This window comes from Polypterus senegalus, chromosome 2, assembly GCF_016835505.1.
Source record: "Polypterus senegalus isolate Bchr_013 chromosome 2, ASM1683550v1, whole genome shotgun sequence".
Lineage (NCBI taxonomy): Eukaryota > Metazoa > Chordata > Cladistia > Polypteriformes > Polypteridae > Polypterus > Polypterus senegalus.
The window spans coordinates 207286627-207309421 of NC_053155.1; the positions used below are offsets into that span (position 1 = coordinate 207286627).

General features: G+C 38.0%; 1 protein-coding gene and 1 non-coding gene across 4 annotated transcripts in view; one reads left to right on the forward strand and one right to left on the reverse strand.

The window, feature by feature from the left end:
* atp7b (ATPase copper transporting beta) overlaps nucleotides 1-22795 on the reverse strand; it is a 146849-nt gene that overhangs the window by 107552 nt on the left and 16502 nt on the right. For 2 of the 3 annotated variants that reach the window (XM_039745225.1, XM_039745226.1), the window contains one exon: nucleotides 4462-5656. In XM_039745225.1, the coding sequence (XP_039601159.1) occupies nucleotides 4462-5656 (1195 nt within the window). Of the gene's footprint in view, nucleotides 1-4461; nucleotides 5657-13552; nucleotides 13767-22795 lie in introns of those variants that run through there. The other variant, XM_039745224.1, reaches the window with a different exon arrangement.
* Nucleotides 14749-14861, forward strand: trnal-caa. The gene is made up of 2 exons: nucleotides 14749-14786; nucleotides 14816-14861. It is a non-coding gene; the product is annotated as a tRNA-Leu (tRNA).

Here is a 22795-nt window from a genome sequence, read left to right on the forward strand (position 1 = left end):
GACCCCATCAAGGCACAATGGTAGTGCTACCACCTAAAAAAAATGTTGACTTACTTTTCTAAATGTGTAACCACTACACTACACTCAACCAATTTAATAAAAATCTATAATAATCCTTAAGCAAAATAAAAGAAGAAAGCAGGAAAGTAGTGGTGTGGAGTACACTGGTTGAAATTTGTCGACTGTGAGATATTTTAAATATAATTTTTACTGCAAGTAATGCACATTAAGGAAGACACCATTGCTACTTGTCGAAAATGTGATTAACATGTTCTAGTGATGTGGTGGGAAGTTGGTGTTTAGATACCTTCTGCCACAATGTAGCATGTGGTAGTACATCAGTAGAGATGGGGAAGAAAAAAAAAAAGGCCAAGGATGCACAGTAGGCTTTCTTTGTGAAAATGGAAAGACCAATGGAATGTGGTTGCTGGCCATGAATGAGTTGTTTTTTAACAACAACAATAATAATGCATTTAATTTCTATATACTCAATGACACATTACAAGATAAAACCACAAAACAGTACAAGTAAGTAAATAAATACAATATAAAACACATCTTTTAACTAACGCACAATAAAATAAGTAATGAGAGCAATTTACAAAGATAACATCTATGGCACTGAAAAGGCAATTCCAAAACGGCCTTAAAATGTAAACAAAGACACAGAATCAAGAGTCTGGATATAATTCAGGAAGCAGTTCAAGAGTTGAGGAGGAGCACAACTAAAAGCTTAACCTTCCATAGAAGACAGGCAAACTGAAAGGACATACAAGGGTGTATAATCTGTAAGAAGCATATTTTAAATAAGTGCTTTGTATGTGAGGACAAGAATCTTAAAATCAATATGGTAATTAACTGGAAACCAAAGAAATTTGCACAGAATAGGCCTAATGTGACTATGAACCTTAGTTTGACTCAATAAGCATGCAGATTGTTTACAAATTTAGCTGATATACAAGAGAATAGAGCATTACAATAACCTTGCCTTAATGTAACAAATGCATGAATTAGAATCTCAGCTGCAGATAAGGAGAGTGAGGGATGAAAACTTAAAATGTTAGGAAGGTAATAAAAGGTAGGATTTGAAGGCGTAAAGAACAGGGGTGTCAATACAGATATTAACATTTCCAAATTTTGAATTGAAGGGTAACTTAACAGCCCACAAGGAGAATTTCAGACTTGGCAATGTTAAGTTTGAGCAGATGATGTATGATACAAATTTTAATCTCATGGGTACAACTAACCAAACAATGAAACTGAATACCATGAAGATGCAAGATTGAACAAAAGTGGGGTAAGTGATAAAAAAAATCAATGGGCCCAGTACTAGGCTGACCAGGTTTTCATTGTTCTAAAATAAGACACAATTCAATAATGCAGTGAGAGTGCCAGAAGCAATTTAACATTGAGCACTAGTTCACTTTAATAATGTCCATGAAATTGAAGGCTGGGGGCGTGCATCTTATAAAAATGTAAACAGAATCAAAGAGCGAGTCTCCCCTTACGATATGCAACGTATTAAATGAGACCAGATGCATTAAGCAAACTGCTCAGTGTAACCAGTACTGAACCTGGGGCACACCATGGGTACCAGGTGAACTGTGAGAAATGCACGCTATTCTGCTGAGTAAATTAAAATCTATCAGTTAAGTAAGACTGAAACCATGAATGAGCAGTACCAGTTACCCTCAGAAAAGACAGGTGTGCCAATAAGAACGTGCAAGAAATAATACAGATGCCAAGATAACATCAAGAAGGATAAGAATACTTAGTAATCTGGAATCAGTAGCCTGGAGATCATTTGTTCCTCTAACCAGGGCTGTTTCAGTGCTAAGTTCAGAACAGAAAAAAGAAACAAAATGTTCAAAATATTTATTAATGTTCATATGGTCTTGAAGTTGTGAGGCAACAACACTATAAGTTAAAGGAAACACTGGAAATAGAATGATAATTGCTGAAATCGTTGGGATTAAAAACAGCATTCCCAAAAATTGTTTCAGGAAAAAAATACTATATATATATGGTTTGCAGATGTATATACGCAATCATATACACACACTTGCACTCATTGTATGTTGCAACTTGAATGAGCTGCCTGCCTCACTCTCCCCCAGAGAACTATACAATAATCACAGAAAAAAATAAAAATTATAATCACTAGTATTTTTTCTATACATTTAATAAAAAAGTTTCAATGCTAATATGAAAACTATTGGTGCCCCAGTTATTTTATTTAGCCAAAAAAGTAAGTAAACACATTTGAAACTGGATTGCAATGGTTTTCACACACTTGGAATATAAAGTACATCACCAGCACCAATTTTGTGTTGGGCAAGGAGAACAAATGTACGAACATAGAGGTGGCTCATTCACAATATGACTGCAAACCCAGAAATTTGTACAAATGTGAGAATGAATAGTGGGCTTTCTTTGTGAACATGGAAGAACAAATGGAACATGGTACTTGAACTACTTGGTACAAATCAAGTGCCTTTAAGAAAAGAAAAAAACTGTATTGAAATGCCAGCACATATATTGAATCACACACATATAAACTTGCACAAGTCGAATCACATGTATATGGTTTTATAGGAGATACATAAGCAAGCAAAGAAAGTCGACTGTTTATTTCTTGCTTTTGCATACATTATTGAAAATAAAGTCTGTGTGTTGCAATTTTTTTCCCCACACACAACACACCTTGGAATACAAAGTACACAGCCAGCGTCAACCCGATGTGTACTGTGCTCCTCAGCACTGGACTCTGTACGCGCAGCTTGTTCCGCCCACAATGTTCCATCTCACAACTACTATTTTCCCACATCACACTGGTGCTGGTTGTGTGCTTCATATACTGACAGCTTTGGTCCTCTCAGACACTTGGCACACTTTGATGCTATCTGCATACTTTGTATTCCAAGTTGAGTGAAAACATTACACCTGAGATGGCATATTGAGGATTTTTTTTTTTTATTTAGTCTGCACTGCTGTCAGACAGGTTTTATTCTAAAACAGCATTTATTATTTGGTAAATTTCTTCTCAGTTTGATTATTTAATTGTAGCTTAAATGACTGTTCAAATACAATAAAAATAAATATGGTCTGATCTGAATTAAAAAATATATATATAAAAATTAAGATCACTGATACAAATTAAGTTAGAAGGACTTAATTTATACAATTTTAGATTTTTTGTCCATGCTGTAATATATACCATTACTGTCCAAAATTTTGTAAATATCATGATATATAATTTTGTTTATTTCACCCACCCCCTAAGTACCATTGTAAGTAAAATGTAACTATAAAAGAGAGGTAGTTTCAGATCCTAAAATATTAGACATTGTGTTGAAAAAAGAAATTATGTAGAGAGACTGAGTAAAACATGATTTAAATGAAAATATGTCTAAACGTATACATGAAATATAGTTTAAAGATAAGTACTATAGTTATAACATAAACAATGACCAAAAAGGTAATCATTGATTATAATAATAATAATATAATTATATGTACACAAAATATAACTCATTTGTCATGGATAATAACATTTAAAATAAGTGTTAACATATCAATCTTTTTAATAAAGTAAGAGGTAGTGCAAGTTGTTATAAAACACATTTAGGATCACTTTTGTTTACTTTAAACACACAACATTAAGAAAGCTTTTAAAGATCCATCCATCCATCCATCCATTATGCAACCCGCTATATCATAACTACAGGGGGTCTGCTGGAGCCAATCCCAGCCAATACAGGGCACAAGGCAGAAAACAAACCCCGGGGAGGGTGCCAGCCCATCTCAGGGCGCGCGCACACACACACCTTGGACACACTAGGGACTATTTAGAATTGCCAATGTACCTAACCTGCATGTCTTTGGACTGTGGGAGTAAACCGGTGTACCTGGAGGAAACCCAAACTGACACAGGCAGAACATGCAAACTCCACACTGGGAGGACCAAAGAAAAGAACCCAGGTCTCCTGCTTTTAAAGATTCCTATAGTAAATGTTAGTAAGTACTTGGCTAGAAAAATGCCATCTTCTTGACATCATATCTTACTGTATACTTAAGTGATAGTTTCTAAGTTTTCTAAAATGTAAAATATTTTTGATTCTCATGATCCTAGGCTAACTAGTATTTTCTCAAGAGATTCACATGGATTTGTCCCTAACTTCCTACCCAAGTCCAAATAAATGTTTTTAGGTTAAATGGCTACTCTGCATTTTCCCCCATTATAAGTAAATAACACATTAAATTACGTGTAGGTGCCTGCCATGAAACTGCAGTTTAAGTAATTTACTTTTAACTATATATTAAATGGGGATTCAGATCACTCAGAAATGTATATTATATATTGTTTAGTGTTATTACACTACAGAACATAATTTTTCTTGAACATAGAAAAGATTGACAGATCTGTGAAAGTAAGCATTGTGAAAATTGCTGGGTCATTACCAAACGTATGTACTTCAAATCCCATGTCTTCTATTGCAAACATCACGTCTTCTGCTTTGGATAGTGTTGGATCAAATTGCACAGTGGCCTTTTCTTCAGCCAAAGATATTATTATACTATGGACACCTTTCATTTTTGAAATCTTCTCTTCTATTGACTGCACACAGGAGTTACAAGTCATTCCTCGAATAAAAATGATAGCAGACTGATGTTTTGTTTGGTCCTTTTTAATTCTCAGTGTTGGACAACCTGGCATGAGTTCTGGAGATGATATATTAACCAATCCTGTTTTGTCATTCTCATTACCAAGGCAGACATTAAAATTGCCAGGTAGGAGGCTTTCTATGTATCGTTTCAATGTATTTAATGTAAGCAATCCTGGATTATAATGAATTTCAGCACTGCTGGCTTCAAGGGACAGTCTAATATCTTTAATGCCTGGCAATGTCGACAAATTTTTTTCAATGTTATGGAAACTAGATAAAAGGTGCAGGTCTTCAATTTTTACAGTTGCAGTTTTCTCACAATTTACACTGTTGAGAGAATTTTGAGCAAAATCCGTATTCCTTTGTAGACTTTCAATATCTGTATATTCCAAATTAGAGGAATCTAAGTTGTTTCTTAGTAAAGCCACAAAACCCATGTCCTCAATTTGCCTTCTTAGCTCCTCAGGCTGAATTGTGTTAGACATGTAGACAATGATGGCTTCTTGACTACTCAGAGACACATTGATTCTCAAAACACCCTTCAGTTTGCCAATCATTCCTTCAATGGAGTTGACACAAGACTGACATGTCATGCCCTCCACCTGAATCTTGACAACAGACTCTCCTGGTAACAAGCTCCTTTTGGTTGATGAGCCACATCTGCTAACAGCCATAGATGCACCAAAGCCCATTGTCTCAATTTCCTTACAGATATGCTGCAAACTAATGACTGAAGCAACATATTCCACAACAGCCTTTCTCGTCTCCAGGAATACTTTTACAGCCACTATCCCTTCGATTTTGGGCAATCTTTCTTCTATTACTTTCACACAAGACTGACATGTCATGCCTGTTATATCAATAGTAATTTTGGTGGTATTAGATGGTGTAGAATACCGGGAGATCGGTCTGTCGGATTCATATCCCAAGTTCTCAAATGTATGCCGCTGATAACATACTGTGTGATGGCAATCATTCCCAAAGGACTCCTGTAACATAAAAAGGTAGCAATTATTTTTTAAACAAATGACAAAATTCTTTGTGTGAACACTCAATATGAAAATATTTTTTTTTAAACCAATCTTTATTAAATCAAATAATACAATAAAAATATTACATTTAACTTAACAAACACAAGTTCAATATGTTTATGAAATAAAAGGAAATTGTTTATATAATACAGTATATGCCATTAAATCTTTTATATACATAAAGTGACACCTGCACCCCCATTCTGCACTACAGCTCAACAACGTGGAAGGCCGGGGGCGTGGAAGGCCGAGTCTGCGGTCTGCAGCCAGATACAATTGACTCAATGCGATGCAATGCGCGGACCTGCGGATGCTACTGCTACACAAGCGTTGTACTGTTTATACAGGTAGTCCCCAGGTTACGCACGTCCGACCTACAAATGGGGCCGCAGCTGCGACGCATGCACCTCAGTAACTGCCGCTCCGTCATCTTCGACCTGAGGACGCTGCCAGCGATGGCGGGACGGAGACTGGGTGTGGGTGTGGGTGTGGGTGTGGGTGTGGGTGGGGGTGGGGGTGGGGGTGGGGGGCGGGGTTGAGGTGCAATTTCACTGCTCGCGCAGTGTAGTGTCCCGTGTCCCTCGGGTGGCTCCTGGCGGCAAGCAGTGACCCATGGCCATAGACACCGGGGCCACAGCTATCGCTCGTCTGCAGGACGGAGGCTTGATGGGGCAGTTCGCTGCCCATCCACTACGCCGTTGCAGCTACTGCTCCTGACTGAACGCAGTCTGGATGGAGTGGAGGGGGGGCATTTCTTTGCACGTCCATCACACACAGTTGCCCTGTTCGTTCTCGGTGGGCGGCTGGTGATGCTGCAAGTGGTGACCTGGTTGTAGCTGAACGGAGGCCACTGAGGGTGAACGGGGCGGCAGGGGTAGCATTGTAGTGTGCCTCGGTTGGCTGCCTGTTGAATGGAGGCGGTGGTGGGCGATTCACTACCTGCCTTTGGCTGCACCGTGTTCGTTCTCGGTGGGCGGATGCTGCAGGCAGCATACTGTAGTGGAGGGCGAATGGTGAATCGCCTATCGCTGCCCCCATTCATTCTCAATAGCAAGCCTGCTTATACTGTTACGTACATAGCAGGAAGTTGTCTCTTATCAGTACATCAGACGTGTTGATGACAGGTGCCTTCCTGCTGTGATAGCGTGTACAGTGCTGTGCAGAAGAGCTCATCTTAACCTTTTGTTTTCACTCTTCAACAATGTTTCTGAAACACCGATCTGATGCAAGTGCTGGTGATACAGTAAAGAAGAGAAAAACCATCACCATTGAAATTAAAGTAGAAATAATAAAAAGGTCAGAGAGAGGTGAAACCCCATCATTTACTGGCATAGCACTTGGTTACTCGGTCAACAATAGCATTTATTAAAATAATGTACCTGTTCCGACTTACATACAAATTCAACTTAAGTACAAACCTACAGTCCCTATCTCGTACGTAACCCAGGGACTGCCTGTACTTACGAGTGTACTTTACGTAAATCTGGAAGATTCCACCAGGTGGCAGTGCAAGATATCATCACGGTGAGAACGGTTTGGCTTCGCTTTGTTGTGAATTGCCTGAAACACCCATTAAATTCTGAGGACTCCTTGCCACAGTATCTCTGAAAAGTATTTATGTTTAATGATTAAATTCAACAACATGATGCGACTCCCTGCGAGACAGTATTCATTATTTAAATGAAGTTAACGATTTATCTGTAAAACGTAATATACATAGTTTAATGCATTTCTTCATGAAAGTAATATCAAGTATAAATCTAAGGATTTTAAATATGCAGAGAGCAGGAATACCATAAATTTAACGTGTTCTGTGTGGCCATTGTTGCTTGCCGCAGCTGTCAATGCAGGAGAAGCACTTAGACGATTAACAACTGGGTCTGTTTTAAAACGACATTTACGATAGTCTACTTCAATGATAAAATAAACTACGAGATTAAAGTGGACATTTCCAGATTTAAACATAAATTTCTACATTAATCATAAAATACATCTTTTGACTATATTCCTAATTTTTTTTTCTCTGTGCCTCAAATACATCGCCACACATTCTGATGCTGTTGTGAAGATGCAAAAAAAAACAGCAGACAGAAAGTGTGAGACTTTTAAAATATATCGTATCATTAAGATGGGGATTACGAGACTCTTGAATATAAAAGCACCACGAATGGATTTGTATGTCGCCATTTTGCTTCACCACATCGAACCATTCATCAAACATCGAAGCACGCACACTGATCCTGTAGGATCCGTAAAGCAGTTTTCTGTCGCATGTTGATAGTAAACAGAGACTCTGACATTACTTTCCGACTTTATCACACTGTGCCCCCCGACTATTTGCTGCTACTGCAACACGCACACACGTCGCATTAATTTCTGAGGACCTGCTCAGAGGACGTGTCAACTGAACGCTGGAAACGCGTTCTGAGAGTGACATATAAACCATCCCTTAAAATCTATAACCAGTTTATCTATAAACAAGCACATGGAATAACCCAAATAACAACTTTGACAAAAAATTGTAAGATTGCTATACCACACCTTTTACCCCAAACAGAACACTGTTAGAAAGGGTAAACAATGCGACATTCTCTGAGTGACATTCTCAGGTTGAGACTTTCTGCAGGCAGCTTCACTGTATCTCTTTTCTAAACTAAGTGTACAAACAAATTTCAAAATTTACTGACATGGTGACAAAACATTATTGCCTCTAAAAATCTGCTTAAAATACTAACATAATAACATGATTTAGCACTTATTCATATTGAATGTACTGTATGCCGCCTAGGTTTAATTATCTCACTGTCATACACAGTTGCATTTAAAAAATAAACAGAAGTCATCTAAAGCAAATATAAAGACAATACATATACTTCTGTATAAGGACAGTAATGACACATTATGAGACTAGTTGTTAATATAAAGTGTGACCTGTAGAGGGTGCACCTGCACCCCAAACACCCAGATACAGCCAAACACACAGTCAAAAACTCAAGGAAAGATGTTTTTAATTTAAACAATACCTTCTACAGGTTTTTATCAACAGATAAATCAGTTCAGTTCAGTTCCGTGTTGTTCCTTTCCTAACCTTTCCATTCAATTTCCACCTCCTCCTGACACTGACCCCTGATGTAGAAGAGGCAGCTTCTTTTATGCTGGACCTGGGAGTACTTCTGGTACCACAGCACTACACATCAGTAGCACTTCCACACCAGCCGGAAGTCCAGCAAAGTACCGGGATTTTTCCCCAGCAGAGCTGCCCCTCAGAACTTCAACGCCCAATATGCCCTGCGAATATAAAAATTCAACCAGAGGAATGATGCCATCCTGTGTATAATGGGAATATATGGCCGCAGGAAGAAGTATCCCTCTGTCCTTCCTTGACAGCCTCATGGTGGGGAAAGGTAACCTGCAACCAACCAGGCTGAGATGCGTGTCCTTTCGCATCTCATAATGGCCTCACGACCGGGAAAGGTACTGCTAACCAACCCGGTTGGGATGTCCATCCATAAATGTCCTCCCTTTATCATGGCTTTCTGGCCGGGTAAGTAACCATCCTCCACAGCCAGTGTGCCTGGCCATCCATGTCTTCTATGACAAAAACTAACATTACTATGTGTTTTGTTTGAGTGAGTTTCAAATAATATAAGTAACACTCAAATAAATAACACAAATAGTACAGTGTAGTGCAGCAATAAAAAGATGTCTTAGTTAATCCTGGTCACTGCATTTTAATGTTTTTTTTAACAATACAAACTTGTTCCCAACAAGTTTAACCTGAAATGAAGTAATAAAACATGTATGTATACTACTGGTTGCATTGATTTTAATATACAACAATGTTTATAAAGTTATAATACTTGTATGATTAAAAGTTTGTGTTCTGCCTTTGAGGAAATGGTTAGAGCATTTAGCATAAGCTTCAAGGAACATCTCTCATTGTGAGCACTGATTTACACTTTTTAATATCTCAGTTGAAATCAACAACTGGTCCCTATGGACTTCTGGTTTAGGCTTTTCGGTGTACAACATAATATTCAAGTTCCAGGCCAATCTGAGAAAGTCACTTTACATTTGCAGTGTGTCAGTTATAAACAATAAATAATAGAATACTACATATATAGTGGATACTAAAAGTCAATATAGACAAATATGGAAATTCCAGGCTTTGTTAATGTCATGGCTGCAAAAAAAGATATTTTTAATCTTGAATATCTTTTAACAAACATTATTTAAGTTAAAATGTACAATTTTTAAGGAAAATGTAACTAAAAATAAACTTTCAGTGTCTGGTTTACATACATGTGCATAACCCATGCCATATTCAAATTTAACCAATCAATTACCAAGTAATTACTTCATCTGTTACTATCCGATTAGCCTTTATTAAAATGTGTTATTTTTGTGGAGGTTTCTTGGTTGCAAAATACCAAGGAAACCATGGTCTACATACAATAAAAAGACCCATGGGATCTTACTATTAAAAGTCTGAGATTAAAGAGGGTTAGGCAATAATTTTATGGGCACTGCACATGTTATGGAACAATGAAGATAAATCATTAACAAGTGTACATATTTAGGAAATAATAATCTCACCAGGACACTGCAAAGATCAGGATGTCCTTCCAGAAATAATGCCAAGGCAGGGAGAAGACTAATAAGTAAGGATTCAGAGATGCCAGAAACTATGGCAGTAACTGGCATTCTGTGCAAATTAGAAATGTAAGGCAGGGAGGCAAGATTGTAGCCATTTCCAAAAAAAATCCAAGTCTGTGTAAATTTTACAGGTTGACACTGTCAACCCCAATTCCATGCGAGAAAAGGTCTTACAGTCTGCTGAAAGCAAGGAAGAACTTTTAGTCTTAATTAAATAAGACTTGCTCAAAGCCAACATGCTTCATCATGCCTAAAAGTAATACCTAAAGTCAAGCATGGTGGTGGCAGGATCATTTAATATGGTTGCTTTGCTAAGTGTGAACAATGGCTCTGCTCAGGATAGTGAGGTAGGTGATAATTCCAAAAATCAAGGCAATTAATTGTAAACTAGCTGACGCCCTTCTTGAAAGATTCAGTGTGCATGTAGAATTTCCAGCCAAGCAGGATTACATGTGAAAGTGATAAATAAATCAGGCTTTCCGAATATACGTACTATGGCCATGGCATCCTGATAGTTTTGTTGCATGTATCTTGGAATTCCTGGAAATGTGGACGGTAATATGATCATTTTGACTACACGTATGTTGTTCTTTTCAGAGTTTGCTTGCAGCGCATCTTGTTGATTTAATCTGAGATATTTGAGATGCGCGCCCTCTGTTTTAACATATGCATCTACGACGTACTGTTGGAATAGTTTGCCACTGGAGTGCAAAATACTAAAATGTATTCCTCATTGCTAATCTGTATGCGTAAAATTGGCATTGAGTAAGCCTTATTCGCTTGGTGGTTCTTTTATTAGGAACATGTTGTAAATCTTTGTGCTAGCCAATGTCTCCGTAATGGAATAAAAGTGGGTAAACCATAGGATCGCAATTCATATTGAGCATGGAAATCTGTTTACAGGAGTTGCGTATGGGATAGATTCAAATGTCCCTTTCGGCAGGCGTTTCGCCATCTTCTCCGACGTAAATCGCTGCAATGTCGGGACATTGTATCGCCGTAAATCCTGCCTAGGGTTTTCCTTGAAAACCATTCATACAAATGCTGTTGGATTGGACTGAACGATTTCATGCATGTGTTTGTATGATTTAGTGAAGGGGTCGATGGTTCTGAGCATGGAATCTAGCTGGAGAAGTACATTTTCGCTGCATGCAGAGTTTGCTTTATTTTGTAAGCATACTGCAGTAGCTTGCGCTGTGTCAAAAACATACAACTGTCCATATCCTGGAGTGGTAGAAGTGTTAGCGTATAGTGGAGAAATTTGGTGATAAATTTACCTGTGTATTTCAAAACAGTTTGGTCATCTCAAAAGGCTACTTTTCTACAATATATGGGAAGGGAAGGATACCCAAATCTTTTTGTGTCTCCATTTGACTCATTTACATACAATATTTTAAAATATCCTCTAAAGCAATTCATAAATGTTTGATTTAATTTTTTTCATTCATACAATCACACCAATATGGTGATTCTAGTAGACCCTGCAGGCTATTGCTGGCTTCTATAAGAACAATTTGAGAAAATTCTATAATACTTTCAAAATTCCCTTACTTGTAGCTTCTGTTCTATTTCTAGCTGCAAGTTCTCATAAAATAAAATTTACAAATTATTTCCAGAAAAAAGAAATATTACATTTTACTAGACTATTTAAAATTTACTGGAGGGATGACAGAAACTGACCAATGTACTGCTTCTAAGAGAAAGACTTTCCAGTAAATTAATGTGTATAACAGATAAAGCATTTCTGATGTTATTTTATCATATTCTTCCTGCAAACAAGGTGTGCAGTGGTATGGGGTGCGTCGTTGCATTTATTGTTTCAAAGTTCTCCACATATTCTCTGTTGGGGAGAGGTCAGGAATGCAGGCAAGCCAGTCCAGTACTTGTACCCTCTTCTTCTGCAGCAATGCCTTCGTAATGTGTATTGAATTTGGTTTTGCATTGTATTGTTGAAAAATGCATGGACCTCCATGAAAAATATGTTGGTATACCTTTACCAACGGCACTGACACGGCCCCATACCATGACAGACCTTGGCATTTGGAATTGTTGTTGACAGCAGTCTAGATGGTCATTTCTGTCTTTGGTACGGAGCACACGGTGTCCATTTTTTCCAAAATAGATCTGGAATACTGATTTATCTGACCACAATACACATTTCCACTGTGTGATGGTCCATCCCAGATGCCTCTGAGTCCAGAGAAGTCAACATGCTTCTGGACATGATTAAGATTAGGCTTCATTTTGCACAGTAAAGTTTTAAGTGGCATTTGTGAATGTAACTCCGTTTTGTAGTGCTTGACAAAGATTTGCCAAGACACTCCCTTGCCTATGTGGTTATATCAGCTATTGATGAGTGACGGCTCCTGATACAGTGCCCTTGCCCTTCATGCACCAAATCATGACTGCAATCACCTGTTGACATCACCTGTTTGAAATCATATTATTATGTATTTTTATACTTCATTACTGGCCCTAATGCCCGGTACCAACTTTTTTTGGAATATGTTGCCAGCCAAATGCAGGAATGCATGTATATTAATAAATGTAATAAAGTTGACCAGACAAAACCCGAAATATCTTGGTTTCTTACTGTCTACAATGAAATAAAAAACAATCACATAGATTTTTTTAACAATGCTTTGTGTCATTGATGAGGGGTTTAGCAGGATCCTCAGTCAGACCATTTGATAATCAAAATGGTACAATACCAAGATCGTTTTAATCGAAGAGTCTCTTGTACACTTTACTATAGTTCATACCGCTGCATTCAAAAATAGTGTACAAAAATAAGAGGTAGAACCTTTAAATCCAACGCTTCCTGCTGAATCACCCACTGATTGAGAGAATGCTGGGAACAAAGAACTCCAGCACTAACTCCCCTGGACAAACATTACGGAATCTTGTCTGACCCTCTCTGTAGTGTACAGTCACTATGGTCACAGTGTGAAACACTTCACACTCGTGCTTGCTTAAGAAAGAAAACGGATAGTTCCTCTGACTACCTGCCTTTACCGCGGGGTAGTTCTCAGTTCATAACATCGTTGTGATCAGATGGCACGTTATATTTTATAATGTAAAAGAAACAATGGTTATTTAGTTATTAAAATAACGACAACGGACAAATTAAGTTTTCATGTCTTCTCCATCTCCTGGAAATAGAACCATCAGCGCAGTATCACAAAATCAATTACTAACCTGATCTCTGTGCGACTCCGCTTTGTCCTTTTCTTTAGGGTTACCCACCGGTGTTGCTTGATCACCACTCGGAAAACCCACTTGGAATGTGGAGTCATTAGAAATCATATTTGGAACCAGAAATCAAGCTTATGTACAACGTGACATTTGGTAAGTGTCCTTCTCAACTAATTTGCACCACTAATCTTGCAAGGCGTCTGCAAATGTTTTGAAGGTGAAGCGAATGCTCGCTTTCTCTAGATAATCAGTCAGACTCTACTATTTAAACACAGCCCGCCTGGTCCCGAAGCCCCTCCCACTCACCAGTTACACAACAGATGAAGTGCCGAGCGCACACTGCAGGTGCTCAACTGCTGCACGCGTCTCACAGCCGGAAATGTTGCACACCTCTACTGCTTTGGAGGGCAGTCCCTTTCGCACATGCGCGTATTGTTTATATTAGTCATGGTAGATGAGGAGGCTTGGCTGTGAATGCCGAATAAGTAAGGGAAAGAACTATTAAAGGTTTAATTATGCAGTGGTATTTACTCAATCAAAATGCACCACAACCCGTCTGTAAATCCTGTGCAATACTTGTCTCCAGTTTATAGTTTTACTGAACACTACCTTCAGTGACTTTAAGGATTAAGGTTACAAGACATTGATTCTTAATGGTATAAAAGTAATGTGCATATCTTTTTTCCGATTGTTGTAATGTAACCGTTCTGAACACGTCTGCATCCTGACGGAAATAAAATGTTCCCGTCAGTGAATCAAGTTTATAAACAGTCCATTAATAATCTCCCAAAATTGGAAACTATGCAATTAATACTTCAGACAGTGTCCACCGCCGTTTCACGTCATGTTATACCTAATGTGGAGCTTTCCTGGAATCATGTGGAGCCTACGTACCAAAACCTCTTATCACCGTTTACATACAGATACAGTAACTTTTCCGTTTTCTGAGTCTAGAAATGTACAGGAGGCATGGATCAATTTTCTTTACTGTCACCGTTTAAATTTCCCAATTTATTAAATGGTCTCAGGGTGAATAATGTAAGCTTCACATAAAATTTTCAGTGCACCTGCGCATTTTAAACTAACACGAATAAACCAGGACAACGAATATTTAAATACATGTATTATTTACTTGCAAAACTATAGCCAAACTATTGTTATAAAAACTATCAAAAGTCATTTCTGTGGTAAATACAACTGTCAGGATGGCCGAGTGGTCTAAGGCGCCAGACTCAAGGTAATAGAATCCTTCCCGTAAAATGGGTGTTCTGGTCTCCGAATGGAGGCGTGGGTTCGAATCCCACTTCTGACAGAGCTTTTGTGAAATACTACACCTTGATTTAAGCAGTCATCGTTTCTGCACAATACAACAATAATTACCTGAAAACAGAAAACTATGACCTCAGAAATACCACCTAACGAAACGAAGGAAATAAAAATCAAATAGGTTTCTATCGTTAGATTAAGTTAATTCAATTACGAATTATTATCGATAGGGTGTGCTAGTGTAACAAGATTCACAACTCCAAAACAACAGACCACCATGTTTATTGTCAAGTATGAGTAATAATTCGGCAATTTGAAATGTTTATTGTGGAGTAAACTGCAGTCAAAGCTTTAGAGTATATACATCATGGAGCAGATGCTGGTTATAACCACAATATACTTTTTACTATGAATGTTTTATAGACTAGTACACAGTGTGTCAATTTTAAACTCCTATTGTTTTACATTGCAGAGTACATCCACCTATTTTTTGACATAGTTGTTAACACTATTGTTTCAAAGCACCAAAAGATTGGATTTGAATTTTGCATGTTGCACTGCCATTGTGTTTGTGAGTGTTTTTCTCTAGGTACTATAGTGTTTCACCTAAAGATGTGCATGTTATGTTTACTGGGGACTTTAAAGTTACCCATTATGAATGTTTGTACATGTGTGCCCTAAGATGCTTTGGTGCCATATTTGGAGCTGGTTCCTGCCTTGCACCTGATGCTGTGAGAATATGTTTCAAGTCCACATGAGTTTATAATTAGGTTAAGCTGTTTTGAAGATGGATGAATAGATGGACCACCCATTTATAATACCTGTTTTTTATTGCTCATAGTATCAAAAAGCAATAGCCTTTTCCTAAAAAGACTATACAACTATAATCAAGAAAAGTAAATTAACTTAATTCACATTCATTACGGGCTATTAATATACCACAGGGCCCTATTATTGCAAACGTTTGATCTGGAATCATTTTCACAATACTGTACATATGTATATACTTGTTGCCTCATGTTATTTATATTCAGGTTTTTTTTTTGTATTATGCTTTTCACTGAGTGCTATTAACAAGTTCACGGCCAAAATATAACTACAATCTTTACAAATTATCAATTAATCATTAATCAATTAATTTAATGTGTACACATACAGTTAGCCTTATGTAAAAAAATACATTAAAACAACGCAACTTTCCCATGAATAACATTAATGGATGGTAACAAGATATGCCCTTTAATATTATCATTGATATGTATTTAGTGACCTGTGGGAGATGCTTATGAGTAGAACCTGGACACAAAGCCGAGGAAAAATACATACATATATATAAAGGAAAGTACATTAGATTAGATTAGAAATACTTCATTAATCCCCAAAGATAAACTCATATGCATATTGTAACAAAAATATAAAATACAAAGTTACACAATGTAAGACAACAGATAAAAAAATAATACAACTGATATGATGCTAAACATAACTCTAGTATATTGAAGTCTGTATTATCTTCCTACCTACTGCTGAAGACCTCTTTATTCCAAGTACAATTGGCATATGATCTAAGTTTCTGCTTCATTAGTCTTCTGAGAGCATCTGAGCTGCCACTTCCAGGTTAAGAAACAGACTTGGGAACTCTTGAGGATCATCCTAACAGAACTTTCCCTAGCAGCCCTAAGTGCCCTGTCACTCTTGGACCAATCCTTCTAGTAAAGAGCTAAGCAACTTTCCAAACATCAGACCATCATACCGGAGCACTGGCAGACATATTTGTGGTGTACTGGTTAAAGCTTTGGACTTCAAACGTTTAGGTTGTGGGTTCATGCTCAGCTTCTACAGGCACTCTGTGACCGTGAGCAAGTCAGTTCACCTGCATGTGCTCTAATTGGAAAAAGAAAATAAATGGAACTAATTGTATCTCAAATGTTGTAAGTCTCCATGGATAAAGGCAATAGCCAAATAATAATAAAAAGTCTCCTTGCTGGCACCTAACATCGTGGGTACTTCACATTGTCCCTCAATGTCCTGCATTTACCCAGATGCCAAACTAGTCACTTGTTCTACAGCTCCATACAAAATACAGAGGCACTGGGTTCTCCTGTTGTCACTGGTAATAACAGTTTTACTAACGTACGTGCCAAATAGGTATCTTACTTCCGGATCTCTGTCCTGAACTATAATAGTATTCCTTTGACTACAGACCTATATTCCCACCACATCACAGGTATTCCTACTTCACCTTTAAAAAATCTTCAATTATGGCATATAAGGACACAACCAGTTTCTCAATGAAGTAAATTTAAACAAAAACTGCACCTTGCAGGCTGTAGGTGTATTAGATTGCAAAATATGCTTTCTAGTCAGACAGTTGCTTCAACTACGTATGGCCTGGAACAGACTCCAGAGCATCTCCAGAAATTTAGGCATTTGAATAAAGGCATGGGCATTGCCAAAGACTGATAAGATGGTTGGAATATTTCCACCTTTAAGTTGCAAGGAATAAGAATTGGGCAGCTGCGTGTTGTGCAGCACAAGGCTGGTAGATTTAAGGAAGATGTAAATTTAGATTTAGAACATTTTTGTAGTCCCAGACACCAGCTGAGGGGTAAAAAGAAAAAGACTTTATATTCGCTCAACTAATATAAGAAACCAATTAGTTGGCCCCAGTATTCATCCTCCATCAAAACACTTGCAAATATGTTAAACTAGCTGTCCCCCGCTGCTCCACCCGCAAAGTAGTGAAACAGGACAAACTTTAAAAATCAATAAAAAAAAGTTTAAAAAAATGTAATAATGTGTACTGAGAAGAATTTTCCAAGGGCCTCTTGCTGTACAATATTTTAGGTTTTGCTATCAAGGGCGCGAATGTAGCTGTGATTTCTTTGCCAAAAATGTAAAAAGTTGGCATGGTATATCTGGCCAATCAGAAAGTAGATACGCTCCAACGTCAAACGTTGCCACTGTATCTGATCGTGTTCAGCTGTGATGGGAGAACGTCACCCGCATGGGGAGAAGAGCATGTGGCCGTGATATCTCTGTCAATAAGCAGGTACCCTTTAAAACACTTACACTGTGATCTCTCTCTCAAAAACATCAAACATTACTCCTTAACAATCTCTAGATGATAATGTCTGCTGTAGAAAGACCTATTGCCAGCTAAGTTGAGGCAAGGTACGCTCCAACATGTGGGGAGAGGTAGACAAGTTACAAAATTAACCAAAATATTCAAGCAAATTACAGAAAAACCCCCAATCTAAATCCATTAAATCCATTAAGTAGTTCTCTATATATATATATATACACTAATAAAAGGCAAAGCCCTCACTGACTGACTGACTGACTGACTCACTCACTCACTCACTCATCACTAATTCTCCAACTTCCCGTGTAGGTAGAAGACTGAAAATTGGCAGGCTCATTCCTTACAGCTTCCTTACAAAAGTTGGGCAGGTTTCATTTCGAAATTCTATGCGTAATGGTCATAACTGGAAGCTATTTTTCTCCATATACTGTAATAGAGTTGAGCTCGAAAGCCGTGGGGGGCGAAGTTTCATGTGACATCATCACGCCTCCCACATAATCACGTGAACTGACTGTCAACGCAGTTTGTAGAAAACCATTAAGAGCTCCAAAAAGCGCTGAAGAAAACATGCATTATATAATTGAGAAGGCAGCGAAACAATAAGAAGCGAGCGGGTGACATATACAACCATATTCATGAGTGCTGCTACTTCGGAAACAAAGTGTGTAAACCTAAAGTTTAAATTAAGTTCATAGACAGGCTGCCACTGGCGTTTGTCATGCCCACGGGTGATGCGGGATACAAGTTTAATGAGAGGACGCAGGATATAAACGAGAGTTTTGATCACTTTGTAACTAAGTTAAAATTGCAGGTGAAGGGCTGTGCTTATGCAAATTCCGAGACTGTGTTTGTGGGGATTGACAGTTAAGGAGGGTGGGGGAGTCACGTCATCATCTCCCCTCCCATTCACCTCATTTCGCTCTGAGCTGAGCTCCGCAGCTAACGCAGTCTTACGGAAGTGACTTTGTGACGCTGCTAGCAAATACTCACAGAAAAATCCACAAGTTAATACACACGCTGTCTCTAGAGTTTCTCCACACTGAATCCTCCAGGCACTACTTACAAAAGGTTACATTGACAATCGTGTTACGTTATTTTTAAAATGTTTCCTTTTCTTAGCACAAGCACAGCTGAGAAACTTCGATGCATGTGCTCCATAACGCATTAAAAAATAATGCATTTAATCACACTTTCAATTCCAAGCAAAGGGGAACTTCTGTCAATGCATGATTTCCTGGTACACGATTACATTGATCAGCGCTTCGATTCATTTTACCCTCGCACCCCCTTGGTTTGAGAAGAAGTATGAAAAAATATGAGGTTAACACAGAAAAACAGATCACCAATTGAATCTTTATGAATAATCGATTCGCCATCAATAATTGTTTTGGTAAAGCGATTCTCAGTGTAATCCTCCTTCCATTTTATAAATTTTCCGCCACTAGCCATGATTAAATGAACGGTAAAAAAGTAAGAGCAAAGCGAGGGTGACTTAGGCAGGCAGGCGACAGCTCAATAGCTCGAATTTGGATATAAGTAGGTTCTATTTAGTCGCCAGAAATATCTTTGGTAGGAATGGAAGTTGAATTTAGTCTTTAAATTTCTATGGTAAAGAAAAAGTTATGCAATGATGACTATTTTACTATATAAAGTCAAAACTTGTATATATAAAGTCATTCCCGAATATATAAAGTCAAAACTTGAATATATAAAGTCATTCCCAAATATATAAAGTCAAAACCTGAGTATATAAAGACGGCGTTGGAATATTTCGGAATATATAATGTAAGCGCTGGAATATATAAAGTCAAAACTTCAATATAAAAAGTCAGCGTCGGAATATGCAAAGTCTGCGCTGGAATATCCATCCATTTCCCAACCCGTTGAATCCGACCACAGGGTCACGGGGGTCTGCTGGAGCCAATCCCAGCCAACACTGGGCGCAAGGCAGGAACCAATCCTGGGCAGGGCACATGCATCATTTTCAAAACATTAACCGAACATTGTTTTTTTAATTTATTTTTCTGAATACGTTTTTGTTAACTTAGTTCAGTTCAGAGTTGTTTCAACCAATATATTTTGACTTTGACTTTATATAATCAGGAATGACTTTATAAATTCCGATGCTGACTTTATATATTCAGGTTTTGACTTTATATATTCCAGCGCTGACTTTCTATATTCTGATGCTGACTTTATATATTCAAGTTTTGACTTTATATATTCCAGCGCTGACTTTATATATTCAAGTTTTCACTTTATATATTCAGAAAAAAGTTTTGACTTTATATATTCCGACAGTGACTTTATATATTCAAGTTTTGACTTTATATATTCTGACGCCGACTTTATATATTCAGAAAATCAATGTATTTGCCTGTTTGGCACCCCATAGTATATGTGTGTGTGTATATATGTACACATGTATATATATATATATATATATATATATATATATATATATATATATATATATACATAGATATATATATATATATAGATATATATATATAGATAGATAGATAGATAGATATATATATAGATATGACAACAACACTCATCTCAATGACAAAACAATTACATTAACAATCATGTTACGTTATTTTTAAAATTGTTTCTTTTCTTTTTCATAACTTCTTTTACACACTACTTCTCCGCTGCGAAGCGCGGGTATTCTGCTAGTATGTATTAATAAAAGGCAAAGCCCTCACTCACTCACTCACTCAATGACTGACTCATCACTAATTCTCCAACTTCCCGTGTAGGTAGAAGGCTGAAATTTGTCAAGCTTATTCCTTACAGCTTACTTACAAAAGTTAAGCAGGTTTCATTTCGAAATTCTACACATAACGGTAATAACGGTCGACAACGTCCGCCATGTTGAACTTTCTTATTTATGGCCCCATCTTCACGAAATTTGGTAGGCGGCTTCCCTGTGCTAATTGAAACCAATGTACATACTTATTTCGGTGATATGATGCCACTGTCGGCCGCCATATTGAACTTTCCAATGGTCTTTGTTACTTATGGGCCCATCTTCAAGAAATTTGGTGCGCGGTTCCCAACGCTAACTGAATCTTACTTACGTACATATATACGTCCATAGCCTGCAGCTCGGTCACCGTGTGAGGTGGCGTTGGGTCCCCCATCCCAACGCCTCCCACGTTGTTGGCTGCCTGCCTATATAAGGCCGTCCGTCGCTCCGGTCTCTACATTTCCTTCCTTGCTTCACCACGGGATTCACGTCTCCCTGCTGATAACTACAGCCTTTTTATTTAATCCACGGCTTCTCCGCTGTTTTATTGTTCGTTTATTACGATTATAGTTATTGTGGTATTTTAGACTTACTTTACATTGTTCAGGTACCCATTTCCTTTATCGTTCCAACCGTACCCCATTAACATGTCTATAGAGGTGATCACCACCGATCAAAGAACTGTCACTTACCGAGTGGTTTCCATGCCCGGTTGCTGTCATCAAGGATTTGATTATCATTATTTCTTTCAATCAGGTTTGTATTTGGAGGACGTGTTGTGTTCAAGTTACATTCCGTGTTTATCAACCGTTGTAAAGATAACAGGTTTCATTCATTGAAGTGTTCACTACCCAAATCGCTAAAGGCAAGGAGGTGCGTATTTTTAACGAAAAGGGAGAAGACAGCAAAAGAGCGGAAAAGTGAGAAGGAAAACTGTTTAAATAAAGAGCTGGGAAGGTGAATGGAAAGAAGCAGCCAGCAGTAAAGCAAGGAAGACTCTGTAATAAGGATGGTTGGGTGCACGTAGAAGGTGTAACAATAGGATTGTTAAACCTTATGATAATGTTCCAGCACGGAGGGTTTAGAGAGACGCACCAGGAGAAGTATAGAATAGGGAACCCCGTGTGACTGTTCTGCTGTTCTCCTTCGACAGTTCTGTGGCTCTGACAATTTGTATGCACCTCTCTAAACTTGCATCACTGGTTCCGCACACAATTCGGTCATGTATAAGGGAACTTTTAATCTCCCCGAAATTGCATGTGCCTGCTAACATTCTCAGATCTGTGACGTAGTTGTCTATATTTTCTCCCCTTGCCTGATTTCTTGAAAAAAATCTGTACCTCTCTACAGTTTCATTATTTTAGGGTTGTAATGTTCATCAAATTTAAGTATCATGAAGCTCATGGTTCACTCATCAGGTCTTGACACAATTCTCTGTCACTCTCTCCAATAAGATAATGGAATAATCTGACTTTAGTGTTTTCCTCTGCCTCCAGCATTGCAAGTTCTGTGAATAATCTGAACTCATCCTTCCATGTTCTTCATGACTTCGCCAGGTCTTTAGCATCGAGGCTTAATGTCAGTGGCGGTCTCAAACCCTCTATTTCCTTTTCGTGTGAGCGTCTCTGTGTCCTGAACTTTTAACAGCAAACTGGCGTGACTTTCGACGCAGTTCCGTCACCTACGCTGCCACCATGTTTCTCTCTTGAGATTATTACAAGGCACAGACTCATGCTTCCAGTTTATGTCTGTTTATTTCACAGTAGTTAAAGCCAGAACAAAGTCAGTTCATGTGAGCCACTCGGAGTACATGCATCGAAGCTTCTCAGCTGTGCTTTTGCTATCTAGTGTGATCTATCTCGCGAATATCGTATTTGTCTTAGGCATGACAAACGCCAGCGGCAGCGTGTCTATGAACCTAATTTAAAGTTAAGCTTTACACACTGCTTTGCTATTCATTTGCATAAACACAGTACTTCATCAGCAATTTTAACTCTGCTACAAAATGATCAAAAGTCTCGTTTATACCCTGCGTCTTCTCATTAAACTTGTATCTTGCGAATATCGTATTCGTCGTAGACATGTCAAACACCTGCGGCAGCCTGTCTATGAACTTAATTTAAACTTAAGGTTTACACCG